Genomic DNA, 21,121 nt, shown 5'->3' with positions numbered 1-21,121 from the left:
CACGCCGCAATCCCTTCTCCTCCATTCTCCTCTCGGGATCTTGGGCACGCACGCACACGCGCCCGGTGTGAGTTTTAAGCCACCGGGTCCGGGACACGAACCGCGGTCGACTACGTGGGAGTCCAGCGACATAGCCATTACGCTAACTGCTGGTTCCCAGCCTGCATTTCTATAGACTTATCAGCACTACCTCCATTCTGGGAATTTGACAGAATCATTTCAGGAGCTTCACTGATAAGACATATGCTAAGATACCTGGATATATATCATAGTTAGGGCATTAGTAGATGTAACAATTGAAGGGCCAGCAGGTGGCATAGTGACCAAGGTGCTGGATTCCCACCTGGCCAACTGCAGTTTGAGTCTTGGACCCAGTGGCTTGAAAATCATTCTTGGCACATGTGCCCAAAATTCCAGAGAATGGAGGAGAAGAGATTGCCGAGTGGCCATTCCCCTCTCCCTGGTACCTGGGGGTTGGGGGGGTGTGATTTCTCACTTGACCTTTCTCTGTCTTTCCAGTGAGCGCATGCACCCTATGACAAAAATCAAAAAAAAAGAAAACAAGATGTAACATTTGAAATGGCCTCAGAACCATGTAGCAAGTGAAATGATGTTAGTGGTCTTATTTAAAGTAAGAAATTCTGAATTGGAAGGAAGTTAGGTAAAAACCACCCACCTAAGATATAAGACCTTTTTATCAGATTGTCATGTCATGTGAAAAAAAGTTGAACTTATAATATCTTACACATTCTGTAATAGCATACTGTGACACGACAGAAAATACCAGTGCTACAGTGTTTGAAAATGTCTGCTTTGGTGTGATTTCAGCGAGGAGGACATGTACCGTGATGCAGATGAAATAGAAAAGGAGAAGGAATTGCTTATACATGAAAGAGGGGCATCAGGTATGTTTGGAATTGTTTTATTTATAAAGTTCTTACCGTTTATAGTAGAAAACACAGTTCATTCAGTATATCCATTTTTCACAAAATATCAAGATACACTTCTTAGGAAGTATTCTCATGCCTATGATCTTATGGACGTTCGTTATTCATTTTGTTGAAGTATGTTCAGGGAAAACAGTTTTTAAATTTTAATGTAAGTATTTTCTCTGTATTTTTCCATGCTTATATTGTTTCTGCACCTATGAGGATTGTTTACCTACTCTCTTGATAGCACCCTCCTTAGTTCTTGATTTCCTTGTATCCTGAGAGGGAGAGTTTGGATTTGAAACACATTTGTCTTTTTTGCTAGAAGGCACAGATGCTAGCCAGAGAGAGATGGAGGGGAGAAAGAACTTCCCGTAGGGAATGATTGTGCCACAATCCTCATCTTTCTCTCCTTCTGGGATTTTGAGCACTTAACTAATGCATGCACATATGCCTAGCATGTTTCTCAAAACGTCAAGTTTGGGACACAGACTTTGCAGTTGGCCTTGTGGGATCCAGCTGCCTTAACCACCAGGCCTTGGAACCGGCCCAGAAATGCATTTTTCATTTCCAATTGAAGAATTTATTGAGAAGCTGATTGTGTATGTCTTTGAGTGCAGATGGCCACGTGAATCTGATTGGCTAGTAAAAAAAGAACAATCATGAGACTGAGAGGATGAATTCTCATTGTTTCATGATTTCATGCCCCTATCTCTTGTCTCTCATGCCTGTTCTTCTCTCCCACCAAGGCCTAGCTGCTGGAGGGAGGTGTCACTCCGGCCCTGCATTGGTCCGTGGAGACTCGCCAGTAGGACTGTGTTGGGGAGAAGCATATCCTCACTTCCTTGTCTGCCTTGTACAGGAACCAAGTGGGGAGATCCCAGAGAAAATCCACAGAGTGGCATTTTTTCTCTTGTTACCTGAATGCAGTGTATGTGTTGCACTGGTTTGTTTTGAGAACTGGCTCTTTTCTTCATGGTTACCAAGAGCATTATCATATGTGTAGTTAGGAGCAATTGGTACGTATGGGGGTTTAAATAATGGTTTCTGAGTCTTCCTCACAAGGAATTGGGAAACCCTTCATGGTGGTAGTCAGAGGAGATCTTTATGGTGGCCCTCCATCCAACTTCAGAGGATATTTAGTCTCTACTGCTGTGGTTGCTCAAAGATCAGTAGGCACATTCCTAAGGAGAAAGTGGGGATTCGGCCGTATTTACTTCTGAAGGACTGCCTGTTTTCTCTCCCATTTTACAGACTCCCTGCTGTACTTCTTTTCTGTCTGGCATTGTGGCCCACACAGGTGTTCACAGTCTTTGAGTGGCTCTTGTAACTCCCAGCTGTAGTCTGAAAGTAAAATGGATACCTTTATACTCCTTGCATCTCAGTCCCTCCTGGTTCCTTGTCCTCCTGCAGTAGCATCCTTTGGAAGGCCCCTCTCTTCTGAAGCAGAGCCCAGAGGAGGCAGAAAGTTTTCCTTTCCTCTCTCTTTGTTGACGAAAAGGTTTTGTTTTGGTTTTTTAAACATAATATGGGAATCAGCAAGCTATGACTCCCAAGCACATCTGAGCTGCCACCTAGTCTTGTAAACAGTGTTATTTTTTGTTGTATTTTATTTATTTATTTTTAAGGTTTTTGCCATAGGACATGTGTAAATGCCTTTTGTTTCTCCCTTTTCAGTAATCTGTAAGCCCACCCAGGATGAGAACCTATTTATCACCTTCGTATCCCCAGTATGCCAGTTCAGTGTTTAATGGGTACTAGGCATTCAGCAAATATTTATTAAATTGAGTTGAATAAAGCCTTTTTATATTAGATAGAACTTCCAGGAGTAAAAATGTAAAGTACTTTTGTGTTTATATTCAGAAGTGATCACGGACATCTGTGCTCTCAATAATTTAAAAAGGAAGTCAAGATATGCCTGAGAATTCATCTAATTTTCTTCCTAAAACACACACACTAATACGTGCTTGCGTGTGTGTACGGGTATACCACAAAATTAAACCCTAAATGCATTCGTTAACAAGGGAAAACTAAAGGCTGTTTTGTTACTCTAACATTTATCTGTTTGTGAGTTGTATGTTTAATTTTGGGGTACGTGTTATTTGACTCAAATGAGGTCTGTGAATCAACCAGCATTGAAAGATGTTAGTTTGTTTGGTATTCATTTATTATTGCCATGATACAGTCTTTTGAGACCAGGGCAGGATACAAGTAAAGACAATTAAACGTAATTTTTATACCTACTATATGAATAGTAGGTTTTATCTTCTTGTGTAATGGATATAAACAACTAGTTATAAACGATTAGAAGTATTTTCTCTTAGTTCAAACTATTGCACTTTTAATTTGATTAGAAGAGCACTCATGGACACCTGTCTGTCAGTGCAGCACTAGGCACAACAAAGCCCCTGTCCTCAAGGAGCTCTTGTTTTACTGTGCCTGTGGGTATGTGTGTGGGGCTACGATAAAGGAAATACATTAGGTGGTGGGAAGAGCGAGGAAGAAAAACAAAATGGTAGAAGAAGAATAGAGAGTGCAGGTGCGTGTGTCATATTATGATGCCAGGGTGTCAGCGGACACTGCAGCAGAGCCACGTGTGTTGAAGAGTGTTGGGAGGCTGCAGTGGGGAGTGGTGCGGGGAGTGGGAGCAGAGTCAGTGTAGGGGCTGAGGCCAAGGCAGTGAGGGGCCTTTCAGAGGGATGCTTATTAGGTAGGAAGGACCTAGATTTCACTTTGAGTGAGAGGAAAGCCCCTGGTGCTCTCTGAGCCCAGGAGTGATGGCTGTCACCTGACTCCTGATTTAGATGGTGCACCCTAACAGGTTGTGATGTGGAAAAGGGTCTGGAGGACATGGTGACAGGAAGCCCGTTGGGAGACCCTCTCCCCCACCGTGACTGTCTAGGGGTGAGGTGATGGTAGTCTTGACCAGAGGGCAAAACTCTGAACTTTTTGAAATGAAGTAACAGAATGTAAGGAGTAAAGGGTGACCACTGCTCATAATTCTGATGAGGCTTAGATCCATTATTTGCTTTAAAATGAAAAAAAAGGCTTTTTTGTTATTTTTCGACAGGACCCCGATTAAGTGTGGCTCCAGAAATGGATATCATGGACTACTGCAAAAAAGAATGGAGGGGAAATACAGAAAAAGCAACGTGTATGAAAAAGGTATGACACAGGGGTGGGTGCACGGGTTTTAGGTCTTCCAAATAGTCTCTTGTAAGTTCTTATTTCATGTGTCATTTTATATTTTTAGACATTAGTTAAGACTACTACTATTAGATTTTGTAAATATTGGTTTTCTAGTTATAGACAAAAGGAAACAAGACTCCAGAGATAAGGGACTTTCGAGTCACAGGGTTAATACCGAGTATCAGTTATTTAGTAATCTAATTTTTTTGAAAAACAAATCATTCTGTGCTGTTTGTTGGTGGGCCAGCCATTGGTTGTCCTCTTAGGGTCATTTGGGAATGCCCTTCCTGGCCTTGTGTGGTCAAAGCCTCAGGGATGAGGATGGGCTGATTGCACATTGAGCGCTCTCTCCCACCCCAGCCTGGGTTATGTGTCCTTCAATTCTGGGAACCTACAACCATCCTGCACTCCCAACCCAGAGACAAATGGAACTGCTCCCTTCGTTTCTGACATCCCAGGAGGTGCCCCCACATTATGTAGATGGGTGACCTTGAGATCACTGAAGGCCTTAGGAACACATCAGGGAAGCCTGTGACAGGGTTCCACTTTAGCTGTTTGGGCTGTTTCATTCATCAGTTCAGACAACTTGGCCCACTTCTCTACAGCCGATTGAGTGGCAGATTCTGTGGACTGCTTCAGAACAAGCCCAAACCCAACTTTCCTTATTAGTTGATTGGACTCTGAAGTTGCTATCATTTGATTGTTTTGTTTTTCTTTTCTGAGCTATGAAATGGCAGTTTCAACCTAAAGTAGAACTTTTACCACTTCCTGTAAACTCTAGGTTATGGTTTGCTCATTTTTCTCTTGGAATTATTTACATTATGAATTTGAATGCACTTTTTGTGTACTGACCTGTCATATTTGAAATAAATACCTCCTAATAATTTTGTTTAGAATTTGTTTAGGAATTTATTTATTATGTTGGGTTATTGGAAAAGTCATGACGTATTTTTTCTGACAACCTAATAGTTTTTGGTATAGGACACATGTGTTTGCCAGAGAAACCTAGAGACAGAGAGGCACAAGAGGTGGGGGTGGAAAGTGACTTGGGGAGATGGCCACGCTGCAATCCCTTCTCCTCTTGGGATTTTGGGCATATACACACAGATGTGCGTGGCGTGTTTTTTAAGCCTCTGGATTGGGACTTGAACTGTGCAGTCAGCTGTGTGGGATCTAGCTGCCTTAACCACTCACACCTGCTGGTCCTGTTTAGGATTTTAAAATTTAAATATTTGAACACATTTATTTTCTCAGAGCTTGTTTTACAGAAAATCTTGCTCATTTTTCAGCATGCACCTCACCTGCCTGGGCTGACTTAGCTGTAGCTACCACTTGTAAAGCTCTGAGAGCAGATACAGTCTCTCTTCCTACATGTCTGTTGTGTAGACTGTGTTAGGCACTCGTTAGAGAACAGAGTCAGGAAATACTGGGACTGTCAGTCCTGCCGGAGGGTAAGCACATTTATATTTGTGGGGCTGTCTGCTAAATATGCTATTGACTGTTTAGGTTTCACCTCAATCTTTTTTTTTTTTTTCTGAGAGGTTTTTGCTGTAAGACGCATGCACTTGCCGGAAAGGCAGAGAGAGACAGAGAGACAGAAAGTGAGAAATCACCCCCCAGGGGGATGGCCACACCGCAGTCCCTTCTCCTCCATTCTCCTCTCGGGATCTTGGGCATGCACGCACACACGCCCGGTGTGAGTTTAAGCCACCAGGTCTGGGACTCGAACTGTAGTCGGCTACATGGGAGTGCAGCGACATAGCCATTATGCTAACTGCTGGTCCCTCACCAGTCTTTTCAAAGCTTCTGTTCTAACAGTTGACATCCTAAAGTCCATAATTGAAAATATCTGGGACCAGCAGATGGCATAATGGTTATGCCACTGGACTCCATTTAGTTGACCACCATTCGACTTAAGTTGACTCAGCATGATTTAAAAGCTCATACCGGGCACGTGTGCGTGTATGTGTGCATGCCCAAAATCCCGAGAGGAGAACAGAGAAGAGATTGCAGTGTGACCATCCATGCTGGTGGGTGATTTCTTGTTTTCTGTCTCTCTGGTGAGCGCATATACCCTGTAGCAAAAATCTCTCTTAAAAAAGAAAAAGTTCTGAGTTACCTATTTTCATATTTTGGAACTCATACTTAAATCATTCCTCTTTGAGTTTAGTTCCAGGATAAGAAAGAATTGACACCTACAGTTGGACTCCTTCAGTGATCAGATGATTAAAGGCTTGTCAGTTAGCAACGTGTCTCCTCAGATCCCAGGGCAGTAATTGGAATATTGCAGGTGCCTGCTAACAGCTCTGATCTCAGTTCTATTTTAGTTCTGATTTGCCTACTTGTCTATTTTTGTTTTGTATTTTCTCCTGAAAGTAAATATGTATAAATGCAAATGAAACTTTATGGCATTTGATTCACCTCTGAAATAGCCTGAGTAATTTATATATGTATTTAAGATTTTATTTAACTTTATTTATTTATTTTAATTTGACCAGAGAGGGACAGAGTGAGAGAGAGGGAGGGAGGGAGGGAAGGAGGGAAAGTGAGAAAGCAAGCTGCCAGATCCAGGACTTGAACCGCAGTTGGCCATGTCAGAGTCTAGTGCCCTTAATCACCATACCACCCGAGTAGTTTATGCATTTGGAATTTACCATTAGAAATATTCCTGAGCGGATTGAAGGTCAACTGTAGGAACGAGGTGTATAGCAGGGAGTGCGGTTCTGGGCCAGCCAGGTGGTGTGGTTGAGGTGGTTGGATTCCATATGGCTGTGTGTGTGGTTCGAGTACTAGACCCAGACGCTTTTGAGGAACATGCCAGGCACATGCGCATGCATGCCTAGAATCTCAAGGGAGTAAGAAATGGAGGAGAAAGCATTGTAAGATGGCGGCACCAGACAAATGCACCCTCTGGGGAAAAAAAAAGTGCATGTATATGTGGGATTCTGCCAGATGAGTCCTTATACTTTCCAGGGGTTGGACTACTAAATAAAAATGCAGCTGTCAGACTGGCCCTGTAGCTGGTAATAAAGGGGAGTCAGATCCCACATTGCTGACCATGGCTTAAATCCTGGCCTGGGTAGCTTAGGAAACTCTCTGGGCACGTGTGTGTGCATATCCAAAATCTTGAAAGGATGGCAAAATGTGGGAGATGAGAATTGTGGCGTGACCATGTTCTACTGAAGGGGTGCTTTTCTCCCTTTCTCTCTTTCCATCTCTCGCTGGCGAGTGCACGTGCCCTCTGGCAATTAAAAAGAAATAAATAAAAATGCACCTCACAAGATGTTACTGGGAAGATGTGCCTCATGTTCACTTCGAATATCATCCTGTGACTTTGAACCTTGAAAGCAACTATTACTAAGGTTCTAGTGTGTGGACGTACAGGGCGAAGTGATCTGCACTGTGCCCCTGGTGAGGGTGACACTCTTTTGTGTAAGCGCAAGGTAGGAAGTAGCTTATAAGTGACTGTCAGAGAAGAGTGGGACAAGTGAAAGGGCTGACTGGACTGGGTGCCAGTGGGGTGGGAGAGTGAAGTTGGTCCCAGTGAAAGAAAATGAGGAAATCAGGGTGTTGTGCATGCCTATAGTCCAGAGCCACTAGGATTTCATGGGGCCCCTTTTTAGGATATGTTTCAGAGTGGTCCATTTAGATGGCTATTTTCAAGTGACCAAGCATGTCACTGAATATCACTGAACATTTTCATTTCCTTTTACTTCCAGACTGAGTAAGAGACGCCACCATTTCTTTTTCATTTTCTTTATTACTATAATGTGCATGCACTTGCCAGACAGAGAGACAAAGTGAGACATCATCCTCTGGGAAAATGGCCATACTTCAGTCCCTTCTCCAGATTTTTGGGCATGCACACATACTCACCTGGCGTGACCTTTAAGCCACAGCATCTGGGACTCAAATTGCACAGTCGACCACGTGGGATTCAAAGCATTAACCTCCACACCACCTACTGGCTTGACACCTCCACTTTACACACACACACACATACACACACACACACACACACAAAAGAAATCTGACAGAATCATCCAGACAGCTCCTAGCATAGAGTCTTAACATACACATACTTTGGAAACTTGAGATTTTATTTTATTTTTTATTTTTGCCAGAGTGCATGTGTACTTGTAGGGGGGAGAGAATGTCAGAGAGAAAATAAAGCTGCCCCTCCACCCATGAGTAATGTTCATACTGCGATCTGTCTTCCTCCATCTTGACCTCTTTTTGGGGATTTTGGGTGAGCGCACACATGCACCCTGTGTGTTTCTCAAGCTCCCAGGTCCAACACTTAGACGTACCGTCAGCCCTGTGGGATCCACCTGCATTAACCATCACACCATGGGCTGGCCTGAAACCTTGCATTCTAATACAGAGAAATCAACTTAGTACATCTCCTTCTTTTTTCCAGACCCTTCATTAAAGAATTTAGAGTTCATTTAAACCTAATAAAGCCTTCAAAATGTTGGTTATCAGTGAATATTATACCTGTTGCTTAGAAAGGGACATAGGACTCAAATTGGGGAGCGACTGGTACCTTAATACTTGATCATTATTTTGTGTGTATAGTCCATTGCTTTGGTTAAATATGCTGATATTTAGTAAATAACTACTGTAATAAAAAGGAACTTGAATGTCTTACATGAAAGACGTAGCCAGTCTTACTTCCATTTTTCCAGCAATCTGGGGCAGATATTTTACACAGGAATGGACGTCTGAAGTCAGTAATGACCATTTGGAATTCTTTGATACTTTCTCCCAGGGCTATGAGGAGGTTTCTCAGAAATTCACCTCCATAAGGCGAGTCCGTGGTGATAATTACTGTGCACTGAGGGCCACGCTGTTCCAGGCCATGAGCCAGCCGGTGGAGCCGCCCCGCTGGCTGCAGGACCCAGAGCTCACGCTGGTACGCTGTTGCTGCAGGTTTGAGTCCTCAACGTTCGCATGGTTTCTGGGAGAAGACTTCCCTTTTCTGCCCTGCCACCTGCTGGCATTGTCTGTAGTAGGACCTCAGCATTTGAGTTCCTCCTATTTGTCTGACTGGGATGATTGTACATAGTGAAGTGACCAGAAATAATTGTATTTCCCAGAAGAGAAGAAGGATAAAATGTATTTGAACAATTCACCTGACTTAGAGAGCAGGTTAGGTTAGAGTTTATATTATTAAAAAGTACTGAAGGAACAGTTTGATTTCAATTTTGAGTTATGCACACACATATATTTAAGACGTTTTTCCTTAGGACCTGTGTGCTTGCCAGAGAGAGAGACAGAGATAGTGAGAGGGAAAGTGAGAAATCACCCCCCAGGAGGGATGTCCACACCAGTCTCTTCTTCATTTTCCTCTTGGGATCTTGGGCATGCACACACATGTGCCTGGCATGAGTTTCAAGGCATCGGTTTGGGAGTTGAACTGCAGTCAGCCATGTGGGAATCCAATGACGTAACCACCATGCCACCTGCTGGTTCCATTTTAGGGTTTCTGTAGAGTGGATTATATATTTTACTATTTGAGAACCTGCCAAGGTTTTAGAATACACATTTTTTTAGTTCTAGCTATAATTCAAGAAATTAGTACCTCTTGCATCATGTGAGGATTGGCTTAGTAGGTGACTGAATAGCCGCATTGGAAGAGGGATGCTTGATAAAATGTGGAGAGAAGCTTCCCGCAGAGATTTGGGGTCAGAGTCAGGGCTAATTCCCAGGCCCTGTAATGTTTTAAATCTATTGCATGGTAGAGATACGGTGAGAAGTTGTGTGTGCCTGTGTCTTGTTGCAGATAGGATCCCATAAAGGGTAGAGGAAAGAATATCCCTAAATATTTTGCTGGGCAAGAATGATTGGTTAAAACTGATAATGCGACATTAATTGGGAGAAACTTGGAAGTCCTTTGTTTAAATTAAAACAACAAAACAGCGCCAACTCTGTAGCACTGTGGTTAATTGTAGGACATAGGAAACTGGATCCCACACGGCAGATTGAGATTTGAGTCCTGGTCCCAGTGGCTTGAAAAGCATATCAGGTACATGTGCATGTGTGCCTTAAAATCCTAATGGAAGGAGAAATGGAGGAAACAGGGTTGTAGTGTAAGCATGCCCCACTGCAGAGCGCTCGCTCTCTCCGGGCAGTGTATATACCCTCCAGCAATAAAACAAAACAAAACAAACTCAAAAGTGCTAGCTATGGGAGACTTGCCTAACCACATTTTATAAAAGGGAAAAAAACAGCTGTCAGGGTTTTAAATTAATTGATCATAAGTCCTCTATGAGCCTTGGTGTATGAAATATGATAGCCCACAATGGTGACAAAACCCCGGCTGCCTTTTAAGGGGAGAACTTGCAGGAATCAGGCAGTGACAGTCCCACCTTAACTGAACCAGTCAGAGCCCATTTTGAACACTGATTGAGCTCTCTGCCTGTGTGGTCAGTGCAGATGAGAATGCAGCCAAGGCATTCGAGAGCAGTCCAGGAGACTGGGGTGTTTGCCTAGAATAAAGAAGACTTTTAGGGGAAACTTGTTCCTGGCTAAGCTAGTTAGAAGTCTGGTAGGTAGATGAGGGATTTCATGGCTCCGAAGGGCAAAATGAGGACCATGGATCCATGATGACCTATTTTATAAACCAATATAAAATCTACACACCAGACTCACCTTGAAGCACAGCAATGTAGCACTGCACAGAGGAAGCCAGATCTCACCTGGCTGACCAGGGTTTGAGTCCCCTCTCTGGTGGCTGGAAAAACCACACTGAGCACATGCACGTGTGCCCGGGATCCTGATGGGCTGGAGAAATGGAGGAAAAAGGATTGCAGTGTTAACTGTACCCCACTGGGTGATATGGTGTTTGCTTACTCTTCCTTCCCACCATACCCCCACCCCCATTTAAAAAAAATCACACTACCTAAACTGTTAAAATAACACATGTGGTCTAGCCTGGTGGGTGGTGCAGTCAATAGAATGCTAAACTGCAGCACTGGGGACCACACAGCTTACCACGGTTCAGATCCCCAGCCTAGTTGACCTGAAACACATCAGGTAGGTGCATGTGCCCAAGATCCTGATGAGCTGGAGGACTTGGGACAGGGGCTGTAGCGTGTGGAGACCCTGATGAGGTGCTTCCCTCCCTCCTCCCTCTTTGCCCCTCTTCTCACATGCATTCTTAATCATTGAAACAGACAAAAAGCCAACAAAAACTGTGCTAGAGAAACAAATGATGATTTCCTGGTTTTTGCTTTGCGTGTTTCAATTTCTGTGCTTAATTACTTAACATTACTTAATTTATTGATCATGACATAAAATTCTCCTCAACTTTAGGTGAAGTTTTCCTTGTGAGCATTTAGCTTTTAGGGGCTATTTAGATTTCTGGAATTAATTGACTTTGACTTTGAATTTTTATACTTTTTGAGGAACTCTGGAGCACATAATGGCCTATGGAATTAAGCATAAAAGTAAAGCACAGTGTCCCTTTTCTTTTACAAACAGGCTACGTATTGTATAACATCATCTGACAATAAAAATAGTCTACGTTGATTGCATTTGGTCTCTGATTGGTGTGTGGGGCTTTAAGGTTTTTTCTTGATTCAATTTGAAAACGTTAAATAGTTTTTAAATTCTTGATTACTCTTTTCAGTTTCTTCCCTTCTCTATGTGCATCAGCCAGTGTATTTTTCTCTTGGGAACACAGTCTACTTGGTTGTTCACAGTGGTATTATTTTTGTCATCTAACTTTTACTGAATGCTGAGAGGCCTGTGTCAAGAGAAAAAAAACACATCATGCCTGCCTGGGTTAAGTACTTACGTGTACTTTTTTTTTTTTTTTTTTTTTTGATAAGTTTTTGCTACAGGATGTGCATCAGCCAGTGTATTTTTCTCTTGGGAACACAGTCTACTTGGTTGTTCACAGTGGTATTATTTTTGTCATCTAACTTTTACTGAATGCTGAGAGGCCTGTGTCAAGAGAAAAAAAACACATCATGCCTGCCTGGGTTAAGTACTTACGTGTACTTTTTTTTTTTTTTTTTTTTTTGATAAGTTTTTGCTACAGGACATATGCGCTCACCAGAAAGACAGAGAAAGACAGAAAGCGAGAAATCACCCCCCCCCACCCCCCAGGGAATGGCCATGCTGCAATCCCTTCTCCTCCATTCTCCTCTCGGGATCTTGGGCACGCATGCAAATGCGCCCCGTGTGGGTTTAAGCCACCGGGTCTAGGACTCAAACCACGGTCGACTACATGGGAGTCCAGCAACATAGCCATTATGCCAACTGCTGGTCCCAATACTTACATGTATTAAATTTTTTGTCAGCTGAAGAAATGACTTCATTCTATTCTTGCTCTCATCCACCTAGAGGACTTGTCCTTGTGGTATGTTCCTGACCCAGCAATTGAACATAGTTTGAACACTTTCTTACCCAGTCTATTTTTTGTATCACTTTGAGACCTGAAGAGTGACAGATTCACTGCATGTTTTGTATTCGAGGTGGAGGAAGGAAAGGGGTAGACTACTTCCTCTTCCCCCGGCTGGCCCTCACACTCTCCCATGATGCTTTCCTGTCCCGTTTTCTTGGACCTCCATCCCTCTTGTGTTGGAAAGGCCACTCTGACAGGGCTCCATTGAGAGAGCAAGTGTGTCTTGCAGTGTGACTGCAGAAGTGTCAGGGTGGGACCTTTAGCCAGCTGCTCTGACTCTGCATGCAGACTGAGATGTCCTCCACTGCCTCGGGCAGTCTTCCTTCTCTCCTGGAACATCATTTGGTTTCAAGATAATTAAAGAGAAGCGGGAGAGCTAGACTGAGCGACACTCTACTTAATTTGGGCTCAGTGGAAGACACCTGAACTCCTGTCTGCAGCTCTGCGGCTCCTCTGGCTTTGCTCTCTTCCCTGCCTAGGATCTGAACTTTGTCCTTACTGCTCCTCCTGCCAGGGGGCCGCCCTCTCAGCTCTGTCATGCTCCCTGGGCTTCCTGCTTCTGTCCGGATCCCAGTGTTCTGTTAGACTGCAGTTGGATCGTTCAACCTTGACCCTAGTCTTGGCAACGGCTTGGATTGTCTTATATTTGGTGTAGCACCTCTGTCCCTGTGAGCATGTCCTTTAGAGCAGGGGTCCTTTGGTTTCCAAGTTCGCTAAATTTTTTTTTTTTTTGAGAGATTTTCACTGTAGGGCGCGTGCGCTCGCCAGACAGACAGAGAGAGACATAGAGACAGAAAGCGAGAAATCACCCCCCAGGGGGGATGGTCACGCCGCAATCCCTTCTCCTCCATTCTCCTCTCGGGATCTTGGGCACGCATGCACATGCGCCCAGCGTGAGTTTTAAGCCACCGGGTCCGGGACACGATCTGCGGTTGACTACGTGGGAGGCCAGCGACATAGCCATTACGCTAACTGCTGGTTCCCCCAAGTTCGCTTAATTTTAAGATGTCCCTTAAATGGGTGGGACTGTGACGATGTTTGCTTAGAGTAGAATAGATTGTATATTAAAGTCCTTTCGTCAATTAGTTTTAGGGTGACTCATTTTTGTTACTTGTTGTTGTGATATCAATAATTATAGGCATTTGCTATAGTTTGGTCATAAATGAAATGACACCTAAGCTAATTAACCTGCTTTATTCTTAAATATCGCCAGTCATTGTTTCTTGTTTAAATCTTGGTGTTTAAGTTTTCCCTATGCTAACAGAGTCTAGTCTCCGTGCTCATCAGTAGGAGAGAATGGCTGTCTGCGTGTGTTCCATATCTGATGACCCCTGAAAGCATTTTAAGTTATATATATTTTTTTCTTCTGAACGAATAACTACAACTCTACTGTTCTTTATAATAATTTTTTTCATGTCTCATTTTATAAATTATCTCCAGGACTTCCATATCATCTAGAAGTATGTGACTTAGCCCTAGATGATTACTCCAGCAACAGCTTCACCAGTGCATGGAAAGAATGAGGAAACTGACTCCTGCTTCCCCTGTGTGCCGAGATCTGTGGGGTCTCCAGAGTAGTTCAGTTGATTGTCGTGCCTGCTTTTCAGATAACTGCACATGTCACAGGACATGCGCCTGGTCTTCTGGGCTTCCTGTCACCTTTCCCAGCCCACATCTGTGTAGCCAGCATTTTCTGCTCAGTTGTCTTTATGCCCAAGTTGTAATTTCAGCTTGTTTCCACTTGAGGGCATGTTAGGTTCTGGTGAGAAATCCGAGAGGGAATTGAGGATTTTGTAGCAGAACTGTCACTCGTTGCTAAAATGCAGGACAGTATGTCTGGGCTGGCGCCAGGTGGTCATTTCTTTTTACAACGACATGAAGAGAACTCGAGCCCTCCTGCCCCTTAGTGAGTATGTAGATGGCCATCAGTTTTTATAGAGATGGAATCATCTTAATTTCACGTGAATGCTATAGTTTGAGAAGGCACAACTGGAATTACCATTCATGAAAGATCTTTGAAGTCTTAGATTCTAGTAGAACTGAATATATGGCCTACTTAAAATAGTATTTATTCCTGTTGAACAACTTCAAGTTCCTTGTAGGAGTGGTAGGATTCGATTATTCTTTAATGACTTTTGACTTGGAGGTGAACATTTTTCCTTTCTAAATAAGTTTCATAATGGTCAATCAATATGCCCATGCCCAGCCTAATTACGTGGTTTTTCTCCTGATGGAAGAGTCCAGTCCAGTTCCCATCCTGTCGTTGATCAAGCTGAGTCTCAGAGTTGATCAAGCTGTGTCTCAGCTCGCCTCTGAGACTCCAGATCGTGTTGATAACTAGGGGGAAACAAAATAACAATCCCAGGGGAGGTGTGAGGAGACAAAAACAAGCAAGGTAGCAGGTCACTTGGCACTTCTTTCATGAGCAAGATGGTCATAGCTCTCTCACCCTGCTGCTGCTTCTCAGTGGTACTTTGACATCATACTATATTGATTACGCTGTTAAACTAGATACAGTATCATCTCTTTGCATATTAAAACTGTGTATGTGTTAATATTATATAACAAAAAACTTTTTCTGCTTTTTTGTGGTGGATTTTTTTTTTTGGAGAATTTTTTTTTTTTTGGAGAGGTTTTTGCTATACAGCACGTGCGCTCGCCAGACAGACAGAGACAGAGAGACAGAAAGCGAGAAATTACCTCCCTAAGGTGATGGCCAAACCGCAATCCCTTCTCCTCCATTCTCTTGGGATCTTGGGCACGCATGCACACACATCTGGCATGAGTTGAAGCCGCTGGGTCCGGGACTCGAACCGCAGTCGACTATATGGGAGTTCAGCAACATAGCCATTATGCTAACTGCTGAGCCATTATGCTAACTGCAGAGAGGTTTTTTTCTATAGGGCACATGTGCTCGCCAGAAAGACAGAGACAGAGAGCGAGAAATCACCCCCAAGGAGGATGGCCACGCCGCAATCCCTTGTCCATTCTCCTCTTGGGACCTTGGGCATGCACGCACACGCACCTGGCATGAGTTTAAGCCACTGGGTCTGGGACTTGAACTGCGGTCGATGACATGGGAGTCCAGTGACATAGCCATTATGCTAACTGCTGGTCCCTAGTAGTGGATTTTTAAGAGCAGAAAGATGGTTTTTATTTCCTGCCTTCTCACATGCCAGGAGCACCTTCCTGAGTCATACTTGAGGTGGTGGCAAGGAGACCACCAGTGAGCTCGAAGGTGGATTGTGTGAAGAGGAGGTCTGGACGCTATCCTAGCTTAGCTTTACCATGGTTGTGGACTGTTCTTGGCCATGGATGGAGCCTGCAGGTTAGTGGTATGGTGTCTTTCTGTTTCAGCCAGAAGCACCATTTCACTCTGGCAACTGTCTGCGGGATAGTACTTTCTGAGTTCTTGACTTCTGGATTTAGTTCCCCCACCCTAAACCATGATTTGCAGGAGTTAATTCTGCAACAAAGGTAGGTTTTTGGTTTCTTACTGTTTGGATTGTGTGATGGATTTCTTTGAATGTTAACACCTCTTTATCTCTTTCCTGATACTCTAGTTACCAGAAAAACTCTTAAGCAAGTGCAGCTGGATCAGGCAATGGAAACTTGGACTGAAATTTGATGGGAAGAGCGAGGACCTGGTGGATAAAATTAAGGAGTCCCTCACCCTGCTAAGGAAGAAGGTTTGGATCATGTAGTTTCCTGTTTCTGATCAGTGTGAAGCTCTCAATTCTGATTGCCCAGCAGACACATTCTTTGTCTTTATTCAGTGCATTGTCACCTACTTTTGGCTGATTTTTAGACAAAATCATTTTAAACAAACTTCCTATGAGGTCTTCCATAAAATGGAGAAATATCAGCATTATATATTTTTAGAGGAGATGCTGAATATCAGTGTGTCAGATAATGATATGTTTAACTTTCTTGAAAGGAAACTTTAACAAGTGGAGTCTTCGTTCTAAGTCAGAAGTTTCAAGGGTATCATCTAGTCTCTTTCTTATACTAATGCACATTTATTAATTATGCTCATGTTTTAAGATTCTGTGTTTTATTAGCCTTGTTTTCTCTCTCAGTGATTTTCCAATGAGTAGATTGAGTAACCTGTCTTTTGAAAACTGTTCTGAGGGTTTCTCTGGAACAGCATTGTAGGGAGGACTTTGTCTGCTGATTCCCATTAATTTCAGTGTTTAAAATTCTACTTTTCTGTGGCTTCCCACCATCTCCTGTTGGTCGGTTTTCTGGTTTGCCCACTGGCCTGCACTGACTTCTAGGTGGCTTGCTTTGCTCAGAGCCCTCCTCACCAGGAGCCCTCACTCAAGTGCCTATTGATTGTTCAAGGCTTTGTCAGTGGAGAAGGGGAAGGTAAGCAGGGGTCAGACATGGGCTTTCAAAGTCTTCCATAGCACACATCCAGGTGGTGATGCACTATCTTGAATATGGTCTGCTGCCCTGTTAGACTTCTAGCTCTAAGGGGGACTGTCCTGTTCTTTCTTTTGCACCCAGTGCCTAGCTCCAAGGCATGTAATAGGTATTCAGTAAATGCTTTGTTGAGTGAAAAAACTGAGGACCCTGACTTCCTGGAACCTAGTTTTTACTTATAAAGATAAGAAGTTTTTACTGGAAGATACAATGTCAAAGTCCAGTAGTGTTATAACTTCCTTCACTATAATGAAATGAGAGAGAGAGAGGAAGAGGGATTTCGTTCTCTTTGCTCATTGGAGCCATGCACAGGGTTTTGAGAAACTAGAGACCCTTGCTTACTCAGTCCCTGGGTTAGTGGAGGGTTGAGGGCAGGACTCTAGCTTTGTGTGAGTCTTCAGGAGGGCTCTTCATCTCAACTGCAGGTCACAATTCCCTTTTCAATTTTTTTAAGGTCTTGTGAGTTTGCTATTTCTGTTTTATGAGACTTGTCTACTCTATTTTTGGGTATGTTTAAGTGACACCAGTTTACGATAACATTAAAATGATGCACCAATAGTCTGAGCCAGCATTGCTAACACCACTTCTCTGCCAGGTTCTGCACTAAGATTTCTTGTGTTGCTTAATTCTTCCAGCTAGCAAGGTATTGTGCCCTGTTTTGTAGATCAGGAAACTTAAAGCACAGTTAAATGCCCTGCAAAAGCCAATAGCTGCTCAGTGGCGAGGCCTTGATCCATTCCAACCATCTGACTCTAGAGCCGTGCTCCTGACTGCCAGCTTGGTCTGCTTCTGGAAAATGTGAGATGTAGGCAGCATATTACAGCTTTCAACCCAAATACTGGCGAGAGTTCTGTGGTGCAGTCATTCCCATTAAAGTTCACCCTTTAAAATCCATAATGGTTTTTGAAGGTAGCGTTGGTTATTTGTAGGGACTGATATTTATGTTGGTATCTTTTATTCACTGTATATTTATAGGGTTTTTTTGTTCACTTAAAAAGTTTGCCTATGTTGGCTGAATATTTAGCACTGCTTTAAAAATTTGTTTTTATTCATGGAGCATACGTGTGTGTGTGAGAGAAAAGCACCCTTGCCAAGGTCTCATCACACCGCCCTCCCTCTCCCCCAGGTGTGTGCCCAGTGTTTCAGACTGACTGGGCACTGCAGTTCAGTTTGTTACTGACTGTGCCACTAGCCTGGACCTGCTTTATTCCTATTCAGCAATCAATGAGAATGTCATGTATGGATTTATTCCTGTGCAGTTCATGTATATTTTTAAGAGGATAGAGAAGTAAACTTAGTAAACTAATACTCAGGAGACTCCACAGTCTTGCTTGCTTGTCTCCCATTTTTTTGTGTTTCCAGGTGGTAACTGTCCCAGTAACCCCTTCAGACCTGGAGAAACTGTAGTTTCCCTTCACAGCTTCACACAGGCTCCACACATGCATGTTAGCTTTTCTCTAGGTATCTTTGATTGACATGTTCAGTCTCGTTGCCTTGAGAGTTAGGGGAGTCAGAATATCCACGTCATAGCCCCAGTGCTTCTTATTGCATTGCACTTTTGTTTCAAATTAATGGGGGAAAAAAGCTGAATAAGGAGTTTGCACATCTAAAGAATACCATTGTTTAAGCTGGAAAGTAGAACATTGTAAGCATTGGTACATGACCCATGGTTGCCTACTTTTGAAAATACTTTATGCTCATAGTATGGAAGTATACCAGGGACTTTGAGAACAAAAATTCTAATTATTACATAACTTTATTTCAGTGGGTAGGTTTGGCTGAAATGAGAACTGCCGAAGCCAGACAGATAGCTTGTGATGAACTGTTCACAAATGAAGAAGAGGAATACAGCCTCTATGAAGCTATAAAATTTCTAATGCTAAACAGAGCCATTGAACTATATGATGATAAAGAAAAAGGAAAGGACGTACCATTTTTCTCTGTGCTCCTGTTTGCTCGAGACACGTCAAATGACCCTGAACAGCTGCTGAGGAATCACCTGAACCAAGTGGGACACACTGGTGGCCTTGAACAAGTGAGTTGTGCCTTTGGGAGTGAACTGCTCCAGAACATAGCTGCTTAGTCAAACACGATCTCTCAGTTATTAATGGTCAGGAATTTTGGGAGCAGCGTGGGTGTTTCTGGTTCAGGGTCTTGTGAGTTGCATTGCATCTTGTTCCAGGCTGCAGTCATCTGAAGGCTTGACTGGGGCTGAGGATCTGCTTCCAGCTTGGATCCCTAAGGGGCTGTTGGCAGGAGGCCTCACTTTCTAGTTAGTAATTAGGAGGATTCAGTTCCTTGCCACATGGGCATCTGCACAGAGCTGTGTGATTGTCCTCATGACATGGCAGCTGGCTTCTCTCAGGGCTCCAAGAAGAGAGCAGGGAATGGAAAGCTGCCGTGCCTTCATGGTCTGATCTTGGAAATCACTCATCACTCACACCATGTTCTGTTTGCTAGGAGCAAGTATTAAGTCTGTTCTATTCTTTTTTTTTTGGAGAGGTTTTCGCTATAGGGCGCGTGTGCTCGCCAGACAGACAGAGAGAGACATAGAGACAGAAAGCGAGAAATCACCCCCCAGGGGGGATGGTCACGCCGCAATCCCTTCTCCTCCATTCTCCTCTCGGGATCTTGGGCACGCATGCACACGCGCCCGGCGTGAGTTTTAAGCCACCGGGTCCGAGACACGAACCGCGGTCGACTATGTGGGAGTCCAGCGACATAGCCATTACGCTAACTGCTGGTTCCCAAGTCTGTTCTATTCATGAAGGAAGGAATTAGGCTCAGCCTCCTGAAGTGGGGAGTATCAAAGAACTGTGGACTTGTATATTGGGACATCTGGAAAGTCATGACACATTTTTGCATAGAAAAAGACATCATGACTTTCCCAGTGACCTAATATGTAAAATATATGTATTATATGTATGTATTGTGTGTGTGTGTGTATATAAATTTTCTTTTTTTTTTTTTTTTTAGGTTTTTGCCATAGGATATATGTGCTTGCTCAAGAGACACAGAGGGAGGGAGGGAAAGTACGAAATAACTCCAGAGGGAGGATAGCCACACTGTAATCCCCTCCTCCATTTTCCTTCCAGGATTCTTGGAACTCATACATACATGCCTGACATGGTTTTGAAATTGCTGGCTCCGGGAAAACCATAGTCGGCCATGAGGGAATCTGGTGCCCCAACCACCATGTGACCTGCTGGCCCTTGTGGACATACTGTTTTTTTTCTTTTAAAGAATTACTTGTTTATTTAATTCCATTTGTTGTTATTTTTTAACTTGACCAGAGAGAGGGAGGGAGGGAGGGAGTCAAACCGCTGTTGCCCTGTGGGAATCCAGTGCCATTAACCACCATGCCACCTGCTGGTCCTCTCTTGCGGACATATTTTATAAACACTACCATTACCTTAGCCTGGACTTTCTTTTGCAGAGCATGGTAGAATTAGTACCCTCGGCTGTAGGAGGCAACAAATAAATGAAGTACTTGGAAGAGTCATCTGAAGGGTCTTGATTAATCTTGGCAGCTGTACCTACATTAAAAATATAAATGAAGGGGGGCCGGCAGATGGCATGGTGGTCAAGGCAGCTGGACTCCCACATGGATGACCGTGGTTTGAGTGCTGGACCTGGCAGCTTGCTCTCTCACTTTCTCTCTCTCTCTCTCTCCTCTTCTCCCCATCTCCCTCCTACCCTCCCCCTCCCTCTCTGGTCAAAATAAAATAAATAAAAGTTTAAAAATAAAATAATTAAAAATAGAAACGAAGTCACCTCAGCCACAAGAGCCCAGCCTGGTCTTGGATTGTGTATAGATATGCTGAGTTTGAAGTTTTACATAGAGACTCAGTTCAGCACTGTCCTTTAAGCCAGTCCCATGAGTCACCACACATTACTACACTGTGCACTCTTTGGTGTGTTCATTACATTTCCCTAAGAACTCTATGACTTACCCTCCTTCCCAGTGGAATAGTCCACCACTAAGGTAGCATTAGACAGGCTGTCCATCCCGTGTGCCACCTTCCTGCTTACGTTCTGAGTCTCTGCCTGCCTTTTCCTGGAAAGACCCAAGTGCCAGGACAGATACTGCAAGGACTGGAGAACTGACTCAGGTCCCCCTCTGAGCTGTCCTGCAGGGTATGATTCTAGTATATTGTTTTTAGGG

General features: G+C 43.5%; 1 protein-coding gene across 1 annotated transcript in view; it reads left to right on the top strand.

Moving 5' to 3' along the window:
* The window catches only part of OTULIN (OTU deubiquitinase with linear linkage specificity), a gene marked incomplete at its 5' end in the record, with an annotated part of 34,725 nt that overhangs the window by 10,681 nt on the left and 2,923 nt on the right, over window positions 1-21,121 (top strand). The window contains 5 exon segments of the mRNA XM_014582840.2: window positions 829-905; window positions 4,000-4,094; window positions 8,890-9,033; window positions 16,095-16,220; window positions 18,722-18,991. Coding sequence (XP_014438326.1) covers window positions 829-905; window positions 4,000-4,094; window positions 8,890-9,033; window positions 16,095-16,220; window positions 18,722-18,991 — 712 coding nt within the window.

This window comes from Tupaia chinensis, unplaced genomic scaffold (genome assembly GCF_000334495.1).
Source record: "Tupaia chinensis unplaced genomic scaffold, TupChi_1.0 Scaffold143836_2, whole genome shotgun sequence".
Lineage (NCBI taxonomy): Eukaryota > Metazoa > Chordata > Mammalia > Scandentia > Tupaiidae > Tupaia > Tupaia belangeri.
The sequence above is the reverse complement of the archived record's forward strand: the minus strand, read 5'-3'. Positions and strand labels throughout refer to the sequence as shown.